This window comes from Pholcus phalangioides, unplaced genomic scaffold (assembly GCF_987345545.1).
Source record: "Pholcus phalangioides strain wild (caught in Gottingen) unplaced genomic scaffold, Ppha-v1.0 ptg000020l_1, whole genome shotgun sequence".
In the NCBI taxonomy this organism is placed as follows: domain Eukaryota; kingdom Metazoa; phylum Arthropoda; class Arachnida; order Araneae; family Pholcidae; genus Pholcus; species Pholcus phalangioides.
This window is the reverse complement of record NW_028301613.1, coordinates 7,964,610-7,984,796: the sequence shown is the minus strand read 5'-3', so window position 1 is coordinate 7,984,796 and position 20,187 is coordinate 7,964,610. Positions and strand designations below refer to the sequence as shown.

The 20,187-nt window shown below is 40.0% G+C and overlaps 1 protein-coding gene across 2 annotated transcripts; it reads left to right on the top strand.

Moving 5' to 3' along the window:
• Window positions 1-108: 108 nt before the first annotated feature.
• Window positions 109-18,647, top strand: LOC149070918 (katanin p60 ATPase-containing subunit A-like 1). 2 transcript variants are annotated; one of them, XM_089248665.1, is made up of 11 exons: window positions 109-218; window positions 3,934-4,128; window positions 4,215-4,411; window positions 7,695-7,869; window positions 10,185-10,388; window positions 10,524-10,682; window positions 11,548-11,674; window positions 12,327-12,449; window positions 14,851-14,977; window positions 17,078-17,287; window positions 18,504-18,647. In XM_089248665.1, the coding sequence occupies exons 2-10, from the start codon at window positions 3,940-3,942 to the stop codon at window positions 17,274-17,276; spliced, it is 1,500 nt and encodes a 499-aa protein (XP_089104791.1). In that variant the 5' UTR covers window positions 109-218; window positions 3,934-3,939; the 3' UTR covers window positions 17,277-17,287; window positions 18,504-18,647. The 2 variants fall into 2 exon arrangements, with proteins under 2 accessions (XP_089104791.1, XP_089104790.1); XM_089248664.1 differs by having other exon boundaries at window positions 17,078-17,291; window positions 18,504-18,631.
• Window positions 18,648-20,187: the final 1,540 nt, after the last annotated feature.

Here is a 20,187-nt window from a genome sequence, read left to right as displayed (position 1 = left end):
TTCATCAATTTTCAAAAGGTATTGAAGTAAAACGTGATTTATGGTCAGGTATTTTTTTTCTTCAATCATGTTTTAGGAGAAGCTGGCAACAAAATACTTCACCAAGGAGGGATATTTAAAAACGTGACAGAAAATGTACATACGTGAATTTATTTCAGCTAGATAAAAATGTGTGTACACTCGTGGCTTTGATTCAGCATTGAAGAACTTTATTACAGGTGATCATATTCATTAATTCCAATATATCAATTTCATATGTGATAATTTTTTATGACCCCGTCCCCCCCTAAATTTTTCCGCCACGGCAAGTCCCCTTTGATTTCCCCTCCCCCTTTTTGAGTTCTGGTCCTGGTGGCGGGGGCTCAATGTTTTATAATTGGCCCCCTCAAAGCCCCTTTTCTCGTGATAGCATGAACAGGGGGCAGTTGGTGGCACTTTTCATTTATGCTACATTTTACTACAAGTGTGCTAATATGGCTGCATTTGAGGCACCAAAGCGGAGATATGAGGGGTTTTGTGCACCCCCCCCCCCATAGCATCATTGAGGGAGTCATTATGTATATGATATGCAGTAACCTCATAATGATAACCTGATGAATAATATAATATAATGATATGATGAATAATATAATGATAATATGAACCTCATAACGGACAATTAAAAAAATGGTAATAATAAAGGATACTGGTAAGTATTTTTGTTAGGATTTTGTGTAAACGTGGATGCTCTGGTAGGCCCATATGTTAAGACTGTATTTGTGGTCGGAAAAACTGCATCAGTTTATGTTAGGTCAAAATATGCAATCTAGATCCATGTCAAAGCACACCGGGATAAGGTTGGGGAGGGCTACCATTTTTTAATGCTTATAAATAATAACCCGAGAGACACTTATCATCCGTGCTGTTCAAGGAGAAAAGGAAAACTTTGGTACCAGTCCCAAAGCTTCAGTGTGCCCAACCCCTCGGGGTAATGCGCTTATATCCCCATGCGACAAAGCCTGGGTCATGTCTAGCCCTACAGTTCCAAAGCTTCAGTGTGCCCAACCCCTCGGGGTAATGCGCTTATATCCCCATGGGACAAAGCCTGGGTCATGTCTAGCCCTACAGTCCCAAAGCTTCAGTGTGCCCAACCCCTCGGGGTAATGCGCTTATATCCCCATGGGACAAAGCCTGGGTCATGTCTAGCCCTACAGTCCCAAAGCTTCAGTGTGCCCAACCCCTCGGGGTAATGCGCTTATATCCCCATGGGACAAAGCCTGGGTCATGTCTAGCCCTACAGTCCCAAAGCTTCAGTGTGCCCAACCCCTCGGGGTAATGCGCTTATATCCCCATGGGACAAAGCCTGGGTCATGTCTAGCCCTACAGTCCCAAAGCTTCAGTGTGCCCAACCCCTCGGGGTAATGCGCTTATATCCCCATGGGACAAAGCCTGGGTCATGTCTAGCCCTACAGTCCCAAAGCTTCAGTGTGCCCAACCCCTCGGGGTAATGCGCTTATATCCCCATGGGACAAAGCCTGGGTCAAGTCCCAAAACTTGATTCTTGAACAAGCATCGTTTTCTCTTCGTGTGACAAGGAGTGGGGAGAACCATTCACTGAGATTCGGGTTACAGTATTTTACACTCGCGATTGCATTGCATTTATAAAAAGTTTATTTTCCAAAAATAAATATATATAAAAAATTATCACAAAAACATAAAATACTTTCATTTTATTCCAAGAACAGTAATTTTTCTTTCGAAATAAACGGGCGATGGGTGGTTTTCGCTCCCCAAATAAGGAATTCGTTATACATTTTACGATTGATTGAACTCAATTTTAAATTTACTTATGAAAAATGTACTCTCATGAAAAAAGTTGCAAATCTCTCTCCACTGCAGATGGTCGTATTAAATATAGCTGTGGAAGAAAAACATGAACGAGATGAGGTATGAATTATTAAATTCTCGCAACTGTTGACTCTGTCATAATTGGTGCATATTTGACTACAAAGTTTACATAAAAATGAACCCCCCCCCCCTTCTTACTCATTACACGCAGAAACCTTATCCAGCTCAAGTACAGTGCGACAAATAGTAACACAAGGAAGTACATGCCGGTAATTGGTCAGATGAAAGGGAAAATATTTTTCCCTGTATTTTGATGTCACATGATCTCAAGCATAATTCTCAAAGGGGTTGTAACCAAAATTTATTGAACGATCACTGAGAACCGATCCGTATTATTTATAAGATTATTTTTTATAAGCATTAGAACAGTGGTTCTCAACTGGGGGCCATATGGCCCCAAGGGAGCCCCAGGATATTCCAGGGGGGCCATAGAGAAAAATATCACAAAAGGGGAGCCATGGCTGCTGATAATGGAGCCACAAAGAAATTTATAAAAAGAGTGCATAAAAAAATTTAATTGCATAGAAATTCAAACAAAATGCATAGAAATATTTTTTTTCACAATTTTTCTCCTATTTAAGTAACATTAACATAAAGATTTGATTGATTTTTCAACACCGCGGGATATTTCAATACCGAGCATCAGGATCCGAGTAGTTGAAAGATGAAATTTAGCACTTGAAGTATCAAAAATTTCAAGTGTTTCACGAAAACAAGCACAAGGACATTTTTGTGTGTGTTCATCCAATTTTTCATAAGTAGGGCTCTGATTTTTACGACCTAAAGATGAAACATCGTTGCTAATAAGTTATTAGCAACTACGTTTCTTCTTTAGGTCATAAAAATCAGAGCCCTTGTCATAAGCTTGTGTTATCAATAATTATAAGATTTAGAGATGAATGTATATATGCATACAGTGTTCACGTTAATGACAATGATTGATAGTGACATTTATTTGAAGACAACCACCCAAAAAACTGCGTTAAATGCGGATAAAACGGTTTTGTTGGCATCAGGAGAGACAGGACTACACTTTGTAATTTGGTTTTTGAGCACACGATGTCCGTATAAAAAGTTAACATTTTTATTTTAATAACTATACATGTACAACCCTTTGCAACATGAACGACATATCTGTGTACTACACGTTATTTGGATATTTTTTATAACTGAAAGTATTCCTGTAGGGTGAACGGTTTGCCAGTAAAATACCATACGTCTTGTTACCTACTACTAAATCAGACATGCAACTCATCCACATTCGCCTGCGAGAGAAAGGCCACATTATGAACCAAAAAAGCCACTTGGAGTTAGCTTGTCATCCAACGAGACATAAGATTTTCACGATGAATGTAAATCTCACCGTATCGAAATTATAATCAAAAAACCAATAATTTTTTTATTCGAAATCTGATCATTTATAATTTCTGATTGATTTGAAATCCGATTTATCTTCAAGCGCAAGGGGTCATTCAAGTATTAAGTCAGCAAATTTTTAGTCATTTTTGACTCTCTTGTCAGCAAAATTTCGTCAGTAGCTTAGAATATTTCACATCTTCAAAAAAGGTGGTTGGTGACGTAAGCAACCTTCAAACCCCCCCCCCTTCCCCCTTGTCATCAAAAGTTAGCAAATCAATCCCCCCCCCCCCCCCCCGCTGACACAATACTTGAATGACCCCAAAGTTGGCATTGATTGAAAATAATTTATTATATTTTTTCTGTGTTTTTTGTTATTTTCATAAATTAAAATCCAACACATATTTATACTTCAAACAATATTTGAATAATTGTGTTTTAATTAGAAAATGGGGGTAGGAAATTAATGTGTTCACAAGGGGGCCACAGGAATGAGAAATTGTTGAAAGGGGGGGCCCATGGGTAAAAAAAGTTTGAGAACCACTGCATTAGAAGATGGTAGACCCCCAGGCTTCTTGAATTGTCTCAAATCTGGCCAAAAAACAACTTTTCTTTATTTTTGAACCATAAGTCAAACTAAGTAAAATTTTTAGTAAAAATTTTTACGTAACTTTTTCTCTATCGTATTAGATTTCAATGTGTTCACTTGATTGTCTTTGGGCTCGGAACATCAAGGTTGTGAATAATGGGAATTTGAAGCTTGCTAGGCAAGAAGGAATACTGGGCAATTACAGCCAGGCTGAAGTATATTACCAAGGCGTGATCCAAGACATAAACAGACTACTACGAATTTCCAATGGATCAAGCAAAAAAGCATGGCAGGAAGTAAAATTTTAAAAATAATCACGTTTTGATAGTCACTGTACGTGTTCTTGAACTGTATCCGATTTGATCGTTGTTTTCATTCGTAGATGCAACTGAAGGTCAACGAGGAGTATAAAGCTGTTAAAGAACTGCGTAGCATCAATGCTGGTATAGAGAAAGAGTTTTACAGAGTCAACAGTGCCAAAATTCTGGATATCAGAATGGCAACTGGCACTAGAAGGAAACCTTCAAGAAGATCTGTAGACCCGGCAGTTTGGTCGCCACCACCACCGCTTGAACCATTGTGAGTTCTCGCACCTTGGCCAACTTAACATCAATGAAAAAACTAATTGGTTATCCAATCTTATTGGTTATATATCTCTTGGTTATCTAAAATTTCAAGACACACATGCTCAACCCATGGCCAAATGTGGCCCTAGGAGTCATCTGATTTAGCTCGTGACCTCAGATTCAATTTTGTAAAAATGAACTAAATTATTCCCAGATTACTGAAATGACCCACGGTGCAGTTACACATCACCGAAATGACCCGTTGCATATTAACAGATCATTTGAGTAATTAACACTATTCCTGGATAACTTGAGTGACCCACGGCTCATTCATTCAGCATTTCGGTGACTTGCGGCATATTCCCTGATCGCTTCAGCGGCACATTTTGATCACTCAAGTGACCTGCTCTTCAGTTCCAGATCTTTGTCTATGGTAATAGGAGACTAGAGTTGTGCTCGGCATAGGCGGCGATAGACTTGAAAGTCTGGGGAAGGTTGGGGGCATGATGTCAATTCATATATACGCAAATGCATTAAATCAATTGGCCTTTGACGCTGGGGGAAAGGGGCATTGCCCTATCCCCCGTATCTCCGCCCATGGTGCTCGGTTTGAAAGAGAATATCATTCGAGCGACTCGTAGCGCATTTACAGACCACCAAAGTAACCTATAGCCCTGTTCCAAGTCAATTAAGTGGCCTGTGACACGTTTTCAAATCAACGAAGTGGCCTACATCAGCGGTGCGCAAACCTTGGGTTGCGACCCCACCAGATTCTCGAAAATAAAAACTTCCAAATAAAAAATTAATTTTTATTTAAAAATGTCAGAACTAAAGAATGCCTTTATTCAGCTGAGCTAATTACCATGCATCATAAAGTGTGATTTTATCAAAATCTTCTTGTGCAATAATCAATATATCAGCTCCGCCATGCCAGAATCACGAATGTGCAATGTCCTTGCAAAAAAAGTACGAGGGAGGATCGCCCGATTTCAAAATTGTATGTTTCTTAAAAATTAAAAAAACAGAATGAAAAGTGATATGTGAATATACGGGGAGAAATGTGCCTACGTTTTATGAAAATATTTTTTTGGTGGTCGATTTCAAGTGTAGAAGAATCATTTTGCAATCGGACGATTCTTTCTTAATTACCCTGTATACGAAAATCAAGGGCCATACACTTCTATCTTGCACAAGGGACACCAAGTACATCAAAATAAAACAAAGTAAATATTTACGATATATTAAAAAAAATTGAATATCTTTGGAAGTCAGTATCGCCTAATTAAAGCCGGGTTTTCCTAAGAGTCTAATTTCTGCAGCGTGAAAACGCTGATCGGTTAAAAACCTTCAAAACAAAAAAATTCAAGTTTTCTGACCAATCAGCGTTTTTACGTTGCTCACGGCGCAGAAACTCTACTCCTAGGGAAAACCCGGCTTAAAGCCGAAAAGGGCTTTCGGGACAGCGCATTTACTAACAAAAAAAAAATCTATCCCGGAAAACCGGGACATATGGTCACTCTATGTAAAGATCGCTGATAAAAAAATTTTTTTTTTTTGGCCAAAAGGGGGGTTGCTCTTCAAAAAGTTTGCGCACCACTGTCCTACATCACTCAAGTGCGTAAGAAGAAAGGGGGAGCGCTCTAAAGCAGTGTTTTCTAAAAGTTGGACATATCTTGTGATTCCTTGTGTAAGGCCGGTATTACACTATAAAAGTTTGATAAAATCCCTTTCATTAAACAATAAAAATCCAACCAATAAAGCTGTTACATTCCAGCAAATGCAACCAATAATCTTATTGGTTGAATTTCTCAAGTTTTATAAAATAATTTTTATCGAAGTTTAAAAAGTTTTGTAAAAGTGCTTGTATAAAACTTGAAGAGTACAACAAATAAGCTGATCGGTTACATTCGAGCCAATGCAACCGATCAGTTTATTAGTTGTATTTTTCAAGTTTTATAAAAGCACTTATAAAATTACATTCCCACAAGCCAAATTATCGCTCAAAAACAAAATTATTCTGTGTAAAACAATTCTTAGACCCACCTTATTATATGCTTCTCCTGCATGGTCTCATTCATGTAAAATGAATACCATACAGACCATGCAAAACAAGATACTCAGATTTGCAAAAGCGCAACGGTTTACTAGAGGAATCAGTATTAGGAATGATTTGGGTATTCCTCATATATTTGACTATGTTAAGAACATAAAGATCAATTTGACAGAATGAAAGAATCTACATATCAACATCTAAAAGATATTTTGGACTATGATACACAAGCGTTGAGGAAATACAGGCGGCCTCAACAAATTTTTCATTTGGATTGGAATTCGTTATAAACTGCATATTTCCCTTTGTAAATAGTTTAAATATGGCATATTTTGGACTCATCTTTTTTTTTTGCATTTATTATGAAGATTGTTTTATAACTTTCTGTGGGTTTTTCATATTTACATATTCCTAACGGAACTCTATGAATATAGTTGATTTTTTCCTCTTGTAAATATTTTTGATTAAATGAGCACTTTACTGAATGGAACACATTCTAATTTTGGTTATTATTTTCATATAATTGCATATTTAACTTGGATCAACAAGTTTGAAATGAACATAGTACATTGAATTATTGTTTTCCGTGGTGAAATAGTGGCATTTTTCCATAGTGTGTGTGCTCAAATAGTTTGAATTCTGATCTGAACCGCTCATACTTAAGTGTTGAAAGGTATAGCACATATCCGGGAAATTTTTTCAACTGTTTTAATTTCGTATGTGAGGTTTTTGCTCTGCGACAATGTTTTCTGCGACAAATGCAGTGTTTTTTCACCTGTGAACTGAACTGTTTGAGTGGTGTTTTTTGGTGATTGTGGCCGTATGCTCTGATAATCTTGTATCCTGGATGTGGCTGTGTTGGTTGTGGTGGCAATAACTCCCTGGCATAATTTTGTTTAGCCTGTCTGATGTTTTTTGACCATTTTTCTTCTCTCGTTATATATTCTCATTCTTTCTCTTTCATAAGGCCTTCATGGCCAATTCGTATGCCGACAGTCGTCCTGGCTTGGATGGGAATCGACTCTACATTCTATTCTGGTCTGAATAAAAGCACTTTCACAAAAATTATATACAGTGTAATCTCGGCCTAACATGATTAAATCGTAATATGTTTGTATTGTGTTAAATCAATTTCTATAGCGATCTCGTTCAGACAAATCCAATGTAAATACGTCATCAGGTTTGTGTGAGGACAAAATCTAAATAGTTTTGATAATTAGTATGTTAAAACTTTTTTTTTTAATAGGTTCAGGACAAATTGTAGTAAGAGGTTCAAGGCAAAGTCTTCGAATGTGAAGAAAACCAAACACATCTCTAATGGTTTAGTTGGAGGGAAAAAGCGACATATCGGCCGACCTTCGTCTGACTCTAGCATTGAAGAAAGACACAGAATTATCAAAAAAGCTCTACCAAAACGAGACGTGAGTGATCTCGACAATTTGCTGTGCAGTCATGAAAATCTTATTTTCCGTATATTCATAAGTATAGCTGTATTTTAAATTAATGCATTTATTAGCATAAACCTTTCAGCAACTTTTTTCCACCGCCCCTAAAAAATTTAACTGCAATTTAATTTTTTAACACTAGTGTATATATATCGTGTGCAACGGGCATATTTATAGTGGGGGGGGGGGGTGTTGGTGGGCTTAGCGGGCTAGTTAGGAGGGGCGGCAAATTTTACGAATGATTAGGAAAAATAGAATGGGAAGGGTGGCAAAATTGTGTAGCCACAATCTGTAAAGCCAAGAATCCGCCTAGGCTATTGAGTGACCAGGACAGTGTGTATAAGCATGCGAGTGACCAGGACAGTGTGTATAAGCATGCGAGTGACCAGGACAGTGTGTATAAGCATGCGAGTGACCAGGACAGTGTGTATAAGCATGCGAGTGACCAGGACAGTGTGTATAAGCATGCGAGTGACCAGGACAGTGTGTATAAGCATGCGAGTGACCAGGACAGTGTGTATAAGCATGCGAGTGACCAGGACAGTGTGTATAAGCATGCGAGTGACCAGGACAGTGTGTATAAGCATGCGAGTGACCAGGACAGTGTGTATAAGCATGCGAGTGACCAGGACAGTGTGTATAAGCATGCGAGTGACCAGGACAGTGTGTATAAGCATGCGAGTGACCAGGACAGTGTGTATAAGCATGCGAGTGACCAGGACAGTGTGTATAAGCATGCGAGTGACCAGGACAGTGTGTATAAGCAACACCATCGACAGCTGAAGACGTCCGCGCGAAGCTCGTGACATCACTGAAGGTTATCTCACCTATAGTCGTTGGATATAGCAGGTTGACGCATGCGTCATCTTTACCCTTTTTTGTAAGGCCAGTAAATGACCTAAAGAGGAATCTAGAGCATGTGCAAGCACGAGAATGGCCGAAAGTAACCTAGAGGGAGCAAGGGAATCAGGTAAGTGAGAGACCAAAAGAGGGGAGCAGGAGCAGTGCCGTCTTAACGCATGGGCCCACTCGGGCACGGCCCGGGGGTCTCAGAAGAGGGGCCTCAGAAAAATGAGATCCGGGTGAAATTTTCTAGAATTTGCAAGGAAGGGCCTCAGAAAAACCACTTGGCCCGGGGACCCATGATGCTCTTAAGACGGCCCTGACCTAGAGAGTCAATAGGGAGAGACCTAGGGAGCGGGTCATTGAGCAACCAAAAGAGACCTAGAGAGTGAGACCATATCAGTAGTGACCATGATTGCGAAAGACAGTGCGCAAGCATGCGAGTGATCCAGAGAGCGTAGGAGCAGGTCGGTAAATGATCTAAAGAGGAATCTAGAGCATGTGCAAACATGAGAATGACAAAAAAAAAGTAACCTAAAGAGCAAAGGATAAGGCCAGTGAACGACTGAAAAAGACTTAGAGAATGTATCGGCATTGGAGTGGCCTAGAGTGTGTAAGCGGGAGTGACCGAAAGAGTGACGTAAAGAGTGTAATGGGGCAAATGTAATAACAGCATGGCCCCACATCCTGGAGCCCCTAGGCTGGGATCTTTTGCGGGCCCCTTCTGCAGTTAATTTATAGCGTGAAAAAGCAAAAAATAAGAACTGTCACGGGCCCCAGAGCTAGAGCCCCTGTCAGGCCCCTCCCCTTTGGGGGGGGCCATGGGAAGTGGGCATAAGCAACCTAGATAGCGGAGGGTTAGTGACCAAGAGAAAGCCGGTATTAAATTATAAAAGTTTGATAAATTCCCTTTTTATAAACTTAAAAAATTCAGCCAATATAAGCTTATCGGTTTGCATTTGCTCGAATGTAACCTTTGAGCTTTATTGGTTGGATTTTTAAGTTTTTATAAAAGGGATTTTTATCAAACTTTTATTGTGTAATACCGCCCTTAGAGACACAAGCGTATTTACAGGGGCTGTACCCTAGGGGCAGCAAATTCGAGGAATGAATAAGAAAATTTGACTATAGAATGGAAGGTCGCAAGGATCAGGAATATAGCCTGAGAGGAAGAGAAAAGGGAGTGTTGATTGATTGATCGATCGATCGATCATAAATCTGCCTCTTGTTCCAATGTGTCCGGTTGATGCTACACCCTAAAGAGGGTAAAAAAATGCGATCTCTTGGAAAATTCCTTTAATTCTTCATAGTAAATTGTTTTTTCTTTACTAGTTAGCGTTATAATTCCAAGCTTTCTTCCTCATGATACTGGTGTCTTCTGAAACTAACGAAGAATCCCATTTTGATTGTTAGCTTGAAGGCTTGATTTTTTCTTGGTTTATTTTCAGAAAGACTTCCTTCCAAAATTCGATCTTAAAGGTTACGACTCTTCCTTGATCGATATTATCCAACGTGACATCCTCCAGAGGAATTTGAACATCAGCTGGAGCAATATTGCTGCCCTGAGAGAAGCCAAACTTGTATTGAAAGAGGCTGTCGTCTTACCGCTGTTGATGCCGGATTTCTTCCAAGGCATACGCAGTCCATGGAAAGTGGGTTCCCCCAACTCCGCGCACTTCAAAACGCATTTTCGCAATATTTTATCATTTTCTTTAATTCTTCAGATGCTCATATCGTGCTATTGTTGATTCATGTATTTCCTGATTTAGTGTCGTCGTAATTTGCAGGGCGTATTGCTCGTAGGACCTCCGGGGACGGGGAAAACTATGTTGGCCAAGGCTGTCGCTACCGAATGCAACACTACGTTCTTCAACATTTGCTCTTCCACGTTGACCTCGAAATACAGAGGAGAATCTGAAACATTGGTTAGGTTGCTGTTTGAAATGGTAACTCGTCTGCATTCGCTAGTGTCTGCTTTATTATACGTAGGTCGTTCTGAAAGTTCCGGGACACAAAAAATTAGCGATTGATACAAACTGTTTTCCAGTTCCATCTACTCGAATTACAGTGAAACCCCTCACAACGGACAGATGCGGTCACCCTTCTTTTACGGCCAAATAATAAAACTATGCATTTCAAACCCCTGATTAACGGTCACCCCTCTGTTACGAAATTTTTTTTTTTTGTCCCACCGCTGTCCGCAAATGAGGGGTTTTATTGTACTTTTTTAGTCTGATTTTCATTACCCGTTAACTCAGAATTTTAAAGCACTAAACAAATTTTTTATAAACCTAAAGTGGAATCTGTATATGGTGGATATGGGGTCATTCAAGTATTACGTCAGCATCGATGGGGGAGGGGGTTACCGATTTGCTGACTTTTGATGACAAGAGGGGAGGGGGGTTTGGATGATGCTTGCGTCATAACCCGACACTTTATGAAATATTCTTAATGGCATCTTATTCGGCTGAATATTTGCTGACGCAATACTTGAACGACCCCCTATGATACCAGTGGCGTCGGAGTGCAGTGGTTTGTAGCATGGAGTGGAGCACTCCCAAAATTAATTTAAGAATTAAACATTTTATTTAAAAAAAAATTCTGATTTTCGAATATTATTGAACAAGGAAAAAATTGCTTCTTTCTTCCCTTAATGGGTTTTGGGGAAAACTCGGCTCCTTGTTTTGCATTGATTTCCTCAAATTCGTTTTTTCACGTCCTGTGAATTTGAGAGATCTACGAATTAAAACGGCATTTAAATTGATGCCATTAATGCATGCTCGTGTTGATGCGAACATTTTGATGTTGCAGGCTCGATTTTATGCACCAAGCACTGTCTTCATAGATGAAATCGATTCTCTTTGTTCGAAGCGAGGTCTTGAATCGGAACACGAGGCCAGTCGTAGGGTGAAATCAGAACTTCTCATTCAAATGGAAGGTAATTCATTTTATTCCATGTAGGCTACGCCAATGATTATGGTTGCTTAGAATGAACGCACACTTGAATACTCCTGTATTTTACAGGATATTACTTATTCTTTATTAATAATAGTCTCCCCCCGATCGGCCGCCGTGGTGGCCGAGTGGTTAGAGTGACGGACTCGCGTTGCAAGGACCCGGGTTCGAACCCCGAAGTGTTCGGCCAGTTTGTTTTCTATGGTTCCCAACTTCGAGGCACGAATGCGAGCCGATTTCCCCATTAGTCTCGCCACAGAGCAACAGGCCTACAACAGTACAAATATTCAAAAACATCACACTTCACTCAGAATTTGTAATATAACCCCAAAAACTTCACACACACTACGTATATAGGACTCGGACTGTTAGATACACATACTCTCACATCCGACCAAACTCAATCGGTAGTAAATTACCCATGGCGATAGACCGGACTTTTGCGCCTTTTGAAAGTCTCTTCGAATGCATCACCACCTTCTGTGACGTTGACTTGTTATTCTAGTTAAAATAGTATAATTACGCTGGGTAACCAACCTCCTGCCCTCGAAACCAGCTGAGTGCCCTGATTCTTGGATACATTTCGATATTTTGCAGTACTCTTCTCTTCTCCCGTTTTTAATTTTTTTTGTTAGGTATCGTCAGTGAGGATTTGAATCGCCAAGTAATGGTTTTGGCTGCAACAAATCATCCTTGGGACCTTGACGAATCACTAAGAAGAAGACTGGAAAAACGAATATATATCCCGTTACCAGACGGTAAGCTTCTCATCTTGTCTTTGAGGTGATTTTTTTTTTTTTTTTTTTGTCTTCGATTATAACGTGATGTGATCAATTTCCGTAAACCATAGATACCATATTTATGTCAAGTTCGCACACGCATGTGTATTGAAATGGAGATACTTGTCAGTAGCAGGTAGGACAAACGAGGTGATATAGAGCTAGCTCTACATTATATTTTGTCACCAGAGATAATGTATTCATAACATTAGACTATATTAATGTTCAACCTTTTTTACAACTGTGAACCCACAAAAAATACATGGATAACAAATAATTTACAGACTAGCAAAAGAAAATAAATCTGGGAAGTAATTAGTGAACCAGCAAAAATAAATGGGAGAAATAATTTGCGAATTGGAGAAATTACATAAACGGGAGAAAAATAATTTACGGGTTGGTAAAAATACATAAACGGGAGAGAAATAATTTGTGGGCCGGAAATAATTTCATAAAAAGGAAAACTTTCTAATCACTTGACGATCAAGGACGTAATATTGCGTCCAAACACCAGTGTAATAAATTCAAAAGGTTTTCTTTGCTTTCTCCTGATCACCGCGAAGCATTGTTGCAACCCTACGAAAAAAAATAGTTTTTACCTCCGTGATATATCCTTCTACTATATACATCTAAAAGCGAAAGAGAACTGATAGGTGAGGGTAAAAAGAGAAATCTACTTCGTACCTACTCTATTTGTATTACAGATAAGAGGGGGGGGGGGGGAGACAAGAGTGTGTATAATAGATAAGTATATATATGCAAGGATGACGTCTCTTCGCTACCATACTTATGTATTACATTGTTTTCTTTTTTTTCTTTCTTTCCTTTTTCTAACATGGTTAGGTTAAGACAAGGTTACCATATTTATCACCGACCGATTCGTTGGAGATCACATAAATGGAAGAAATAATGTGAGGACTGGCAAAAAAATGAATCTAAAATTATGTATCGGCTGCATGAACTGGGCGAAATGTTTCTCGGATCAGCAGTTGAAGAACACTGCTCTATATTACCTCCACCATGCTCTATATTATCTACCCTATATCTTGATGTACTCCACGAAGCATTACCCTGTACCAGAAGGTGGGGTTAGCGGGAACAGTATATTTTTGATCTTGTTAAATGCAGGCTTCTTGCAACTCATTGCGAGAAGATTCTAAATGTTGTAGAGCTACTCATATACCATTTGAATTTTCTCAAGTGACATCCTAAATTAACACGTACTTACCCCCCCCCCCCTCCCTCCGTTACAATCTAATAAGCTGGCTGGTTCCCTGTTACCGGAATGCGTTGCGTACCGGTTTTTCCTTGATGTTGGTTATTTCACCCATATTATATTTATGTATTTGCGGTCCGCTTTTGACACAGTAACTCGTGGAAAGCCCATAGTTCAAACGGCTTCAATGTTCTGACGGCGATTCGAATTCACAGGGATCTCGTCTCTTGCCGATTCTGCGCTCGACTATTATTCAGACCACCACCTAGTCTATAATAATTACCCTGTTGTAATAACTTTGTTTATACTGTTGACATCAAACATCACAATAAATCGCTGAAAAATATTTTTTCTTGGTTTGTGGGAATAAAGCAGAACCTCTCGATAAAGGGCACCCACATGGGACCAAAATCTTTGTCTGGTTGTAACGGGCAGTGTCCGCTATTGGTGAGGTGCAATATACAGTATAACCTCGTTTATACTGCTTACATATTTATACGATGTTTGGCTTCGGTCGCAATTGGTCCCTATGTGTTACTGTGGGTAAAAGTGATACATCGGTGGTTATGCATAATCACCAATCGTCTCGATAAAGAAAGTTTGATTAAATTTCACTTCATTTTCATCACTTTTATCGGCGGTTATGCACGATTCCCAAATAAAGTTGGAAAGTCTGATCAAAATATAGCAAAATTTATAACCGTTCTTCTCTTCATTAAAACAATTATATTTACATGTTGACTTTCTTCACACGTATCAACATGTGCAAGCAAAACCAACATTACCATTCGGACCATGGCCCCCACATCCTGGAGCAGAGCCTCCAGAGTAAGAGAGTGCCCGTTAGCGGGCAGTATCCGTTAAGACAGGTTCTCGGCTGTATCTTTATACGGGGCCGCAAGTAGGGGGAGCAGGCTGGTCTCGTGCCCCGGGCGCTGGATCAGAGGGGGCGCAAATTTTATTCTCAAACCTTTCCTTCAAAAATACAAGGGGGTGCCAAAATGCGCACTTGTCCCGGGTAACCAAACATCTAGTTGCGGTCCCGTCTATATCCAGATTTCGCCACACAGTCTGTCGCCATCCTTGTCATGGTAGATCTCTCTCTCTCAACAGCTTATGAGTGTGCAATCTTGTAATGAAAAAATTGGTTTTTTTCCTCCCTAGTGAAGGCCAGAGAGGAGATCCTGAAGTTGAACCTCAGAGAAGTTAGAGTTGCTGGAGACGTTGATTATCTCAACATTTCCATCAGCCTTCATGGCTATTCTGGAGCAGATATAAAAACTGTATGCAGGTAAGAATTTTTTTTTTCCTTTCTTGGGGCGCAGTGGACCGCGCCGGCGGGGCCTTGTCGCTAGTGACGGAGGGGGACAGGGCCGTCATTTCAACTTTTTCCAGAGGGGGGGGGGGGCAAAGCACACGTACTCTATGTATGTGTATATATATACCATTTTTAGTGCATTTTCGGATGCCGGGGGGGAGGCAACAATGACGGGCCTGGAGATGGAGTCGCACTCGCGATGTCGCCCCGACTTTGTCGAGCGGTGATGTGCCCGGGGATTGGAGGATTGCATGTGGGGGTGTGATTGTGCTGCTTGGGGGTTCACGGGTGTGCTTTCCTGGCCGGCTTGCTGGTTTGAGTTTTGTCCGCCACGATCAATGAGCTTATATCGCAAGAGCGACTGAGCCTTGTCGTGCTCGGTTCTAAACTAAACATTTTCCTTGTCTTGAGACTGGGCTCGAGAAAGGAGGAAATGCGAGCTGTGATCTTTCCTATGGAAATATGTTAATGCTATAAAAAATATAATTCATTTCACGTACTTAATTCGGTAGATATAAATAAGTATAGGATAGACCAGACATGCACCTCGTCCATGTCTGGAACTTCTAACGAATTGGTACATGTTGGAATGTGTGCGCGTGCGTAGTGAACCTCCCGTGAAGTTTGTTTCTGTGTAATGTTATGTGTAGTGCTGCCATCAATTTTTCTAACTATGCATGAAGTGTCATGATCGAATAATATACCGTTGTGGGCATGTTACTCTCTGCGGCGAGACTTTTTAACAGGGAGATCAGCTCACATTTGTGCCTCGAAGTCGGGAACCACAGAAAACCAACTTCAGCCGACCACCACTGTGGCGACGGTGGGGTTTGAACCCAGGTCATCGCGATGCGAGTCCTTCACCATGACCACTTGACCACTACAGCGGCTATGCTGATTCACTGCATCCAGTGGTGTGGTTCCCAACTTCAAGGCGCGAATGCGAGTCGATCTCCCCGTTAAAAAGTCTCACCACAGAGAGCAATAGACCTACGAAGAGCACAAATGTAATTCAATCATAACACATCACTCACTTCCCTTCTGAAATATAGATGGCAGCACTGAAAAATCAAAACACTATATGTACTCACTGTTAGGTTACACACACACAGTTACACCTCCGGCACAACTCACTGGGTAGTAAATCGCTCATAAATGGTGATAGACCTGAGTAGTGCTCGGTTTGAAAGAAATAAAGTGGTTAGTCACTTATTAACTGTGTGTTGGAAAGACTGCATAACATTCATCTTTAGAAAAATCAATGAGCTCTTTGCTGTAGCCAGAAATTTTTTTCGAAGTGGGGTAAACTGATGTTTCATGAATGGGGAGACGGGAGGGTTTGAACCCGGGTCCTCGCGACACGAGTCCGTCATTATGACCACTCCACCACAGCGGCTATAGGATAGACCATTGGTTCCCGACCTTTTTCCATCCCGCACTCCCCAGAGCAGTGTCCCTTACCTGCCCGCATCCCCCTTGGATAATGTTTTTTATCTGTTAGAAAATTATTTGCTTTTTGCTGTAATAGATTTCATAGAAATTAATTATTGGATAATTAATGTATTCTTTTACTTATTGTTTAATGTATTTTCGGCTATATATGGCTAACATTCAATTTTGGCTTCATTTTTTTAAAAAAAGAATTCGAAAACGAAACTAAAAAAATAAGTTACCATATTTAAAAGCATTTTTTGAGATTTGTAAAAAAGCTTCATTAAATAGTTCTTATTGGTTCCAGCCGCAACAACTATAAATCAATGTACCTCTGGCACTTTGGCATAATAACATATTTTGTTGTATTCTTCACAAAATTGGGGTTGGAGGTCACGGGCCAAATCAGAGGACTCGGATGACACAGAAGCAACCCGCGGCGTACCTATGGTATGCCCGCATTTAGTCGGCGTACCATGGGTTGAGCGTGTAATACACTTATCCCGGTTGAGAAACATTGAATTAGTTAAATTAGATTGTATATTGTCTCAAGTTTTCGCATCGGTTTTTCTGTACTAAAATGTAAAGAAGTTATTTAGGATTTATAAAACCCATGAATGATGAGTAAACTTATATATGTAGGGATGCGGCAATGATGGCGATGAGGCGTAAAATTTCTGGTATGAACCTCGACGTGGTCAGATGCATTCCCAGGCACGAGATCGACTTGCCAATCACTCATTCGGATCTCGCGGAAGCGGTCAGGAGAAACAGCAAGTCTGTCAGCGAAGCCGAAGTAAAAAAATATGAGAAATGGGTCGATGAATTCGGATCCAAATAAGAACCCTGATGGTAAGTAAGTAAATTTCGGGTCTCTCCCTATTGTTATCGAAACGACGCCTGTTATCACCTCTTTAGGCTCGGTAATTTTTCTTGAACCGCTAAAAGCTTTATTTTTTTTTTGACATTAGTCCGTTATTTCATTTCTGATTGTATAAAGTAGTCTATACTGTCACAGATGGGGCCGTTCAAGTATTACGTCAGAAGATTTTTAGCCATTTTTGAACCCCCCTCCCGTTGTAAGCAAAATTTCGTTAGCTCTGCCCCCTACCTTCTAACGCATATTGGGATCAGATGTACGTGCGGAGGAGGCGCATAGGGGAACTCATGCCCCCCCCCCCTTTTATGATCGAACTTTATTTTCTTTATGCAATAAATGTTTAAAAAATATGCGGGTATTTCCTTCCGAAATTTTTATTATAATCAATTTCTGTTCATTTCAATGCTATTTTGTAAAAATAAACTATACTGAAAGCATGTTTACAGATCGGTTAAGTGACCCGCGACACAGTTCCAGAACATTGGAGCTGTCCGTGGCCCATTTTAGAGACCTCTTGAGTGACATGTGGCACAGTTTCAGAGCACTTAAGTGCCCCCCCCCCCCAGTGCAGTTCTACATCACCCGAGTTACCCGCAGCATTCCCGGATTATTTAAGTGATCTGTGGCATAATTACGGATCGCTTGAGTGACGCGTGGCACAGTTTCAGAGTACTTGAGCGGCCAGCGACACATTTCCAGATCACTTGACTGATACGCGGAACATTTAGAGATCACTAAAGTGGCTCTATAGAGGAGACTTATCTATAGGGAGAATTCAGGTTAGAGTTATAGTTCAGGTGCCCAACTAGCGAAAGGTTTTTCCCGTTCCCAATAAACATGCCATCATATCTCCATAAAGGGTGGTTGATGACGTAAGCATCATCAACCCCCCTCCCCTTTTCAGCAATTTCGAAATACCCCCCCCCCCCCCATCAATGCTGACGTAATACTTAAATGACCCCATAGATATGATTTTTTTTAGAGTAGATTTTTAGTCTATCGTCTCGTAATTTTGAGCTATATGCCGTGTAAAACTTTACATTACAAGTAACTCTGTTTAAGAGCAGAGGCTAATCGATGGTTTTCAGTCAACACCACACTAAAAACATTTCTGATACATCCAGAGAAAAGGATGTTTTTGAAAATTGTATTTTTTGCATTTTGATGGGATCTTTTTTCTTTTTGCAGGTGCATCGAGATTTGATCTAGACGGCCCCATCCACATCATTACTATTCAGCTCTGAAGCTATAAAATTATAACAAAATTTACTATTTTGTAAGTTTTTCAATTTTGTAATGTATTTTAGGCATTAAATAAATTTTATACTTCCAGTTTTTTTGTCACCTTGTGAGGAATTGATAACGTTTCTTGAACGCTTAAAAAATGTGCCGTCTTGATGAATGGGCCCACCCGGCACGGCTCAGGGGGCTTAAAGAGGAGGGCTCACGAAAATGAAATCTGATAGAAATTTCCAAGAGTATAAGCACTTAAATTCGTTGCCAAGCATTTTTAGCCAGGCCAAAACTCGCTAAAAACTCACTTGGCCGGGACCCATGATTCTCATGAAGACGGCCCTGACTGTTCTGCCTTACTATTTTGAAATTCTTCCACTTTCCTTCTTTTGGGGGGGGAAAAAAGGTCTACTATATACCTAGAGCAGAGTTCAGACCCGCTGTGCTACACGCATGTCCTCCCCGCCAAATCCTAGAACAGGGCTCCTCTCTGCGTATTGCATTTCATGTCACGCATTTGTATATAGCTCACATTTATACAGGGTGCATAGCAAACGGGAGGGGCGGGGGTGGCATTTTAATGGCGAACCTTCGATCCTAGAGGTACACTTCCAATTAGAAAAAGTATCCAAAAAAAAACGTGTCGTACTCAGATATCATTCATGTTTAAAGGGGTTGTGTAGTTATTAAAATAAATGAACTTTTTATACAGTCCCCGTGCGTTGGACTCGAAATAAAGTGTTCCGGACTCTACCAAAAAGTTGTGCTGGAAGAGATCTCGGAACTGGAGAAGCCCAGTTCTGGCATTTATTCAGTCCCCGTATGCCCCAAAACCCAATTAGAAAGCTGTTGCCCTGTCTCTCCCGATACCAACAAATAAAAAATTCCATGTTTCTAAATGCAATTATTCACCGAGATATTCGAAAATTGGGATATATATATCTGCATTTAACCTGTTAACGCCGGTTGGTAAGAAAATTTGCCATTCTAAATTTCAAGATTTTTTTTGGCCAATAAATGGAAGTGGTTCCACTCATTATTTTGTTTTTAAAAAAATCGATGTCGTCGTTAGTGGGCTAACGCCGTTTTTTTCCAAATTTCCCGTTTTTCAAATTCGAATATCTCAGTGAGCATGCACTTAGAAACTTTTTTTACCTTAAAAGAACAACCCAAAAGAATATAAGAACGAGATAACACACACATGCATACGAACAGTTAATTATTACTGATGGAATTATGATTAGAAATTAAGTTGATGATGGTTAACTAGTACATTAAAAACGGGCTTTTACTGTTTCGTGATTAACTAATTATTAAATTATAATTATTTTAAATATATAACCAGTGAACGCTTAATTTGGTTGGAGTTAAATATAAATTTTAAACATCTGTTAGTTTTTTTTATAGCTTAAAGTATTCGAATTAGTGTAGTCACATAATTACCAATCATAAAAAAATGAATGACAAGCGACCGCTCGTTCAGTCACGGCCGACTCGGTTCAAGGCAAGGGACCGTTCTAGTATTACGTAACAAATTTTTCAGCCATTTTTGACCCCCAGCAAAATTTCTAGAGCATTTAAGTAACCCGCGACACATTTCCAGAGCACTCGAAGGATCCGTGAAACATTTAGAGATCAC

Coding starts and splice junctions, on each gene's coding strand:
- LOC149070918 (XM_089248665.1), top strand. CDS start 3,940: ATGTGTTCACTTGATTGTCTTTGGGCTCGGAACATCAAGGTTGTGAAT. Junction 4,412..7,694: donor CCACCACCGCTTGAACCATT/GTGAGTTCTCGC, acceptor TTTTTTTAATAG/GTTCAGGACAAATTGTAGTA. Junction 7,870..10,184: donor AAGCTCTACCAAAACGAGAC/GTGAGTGATCTC, acceptor GTTTATTTTCAG/AAAGACTTCCTTCCAAAATT.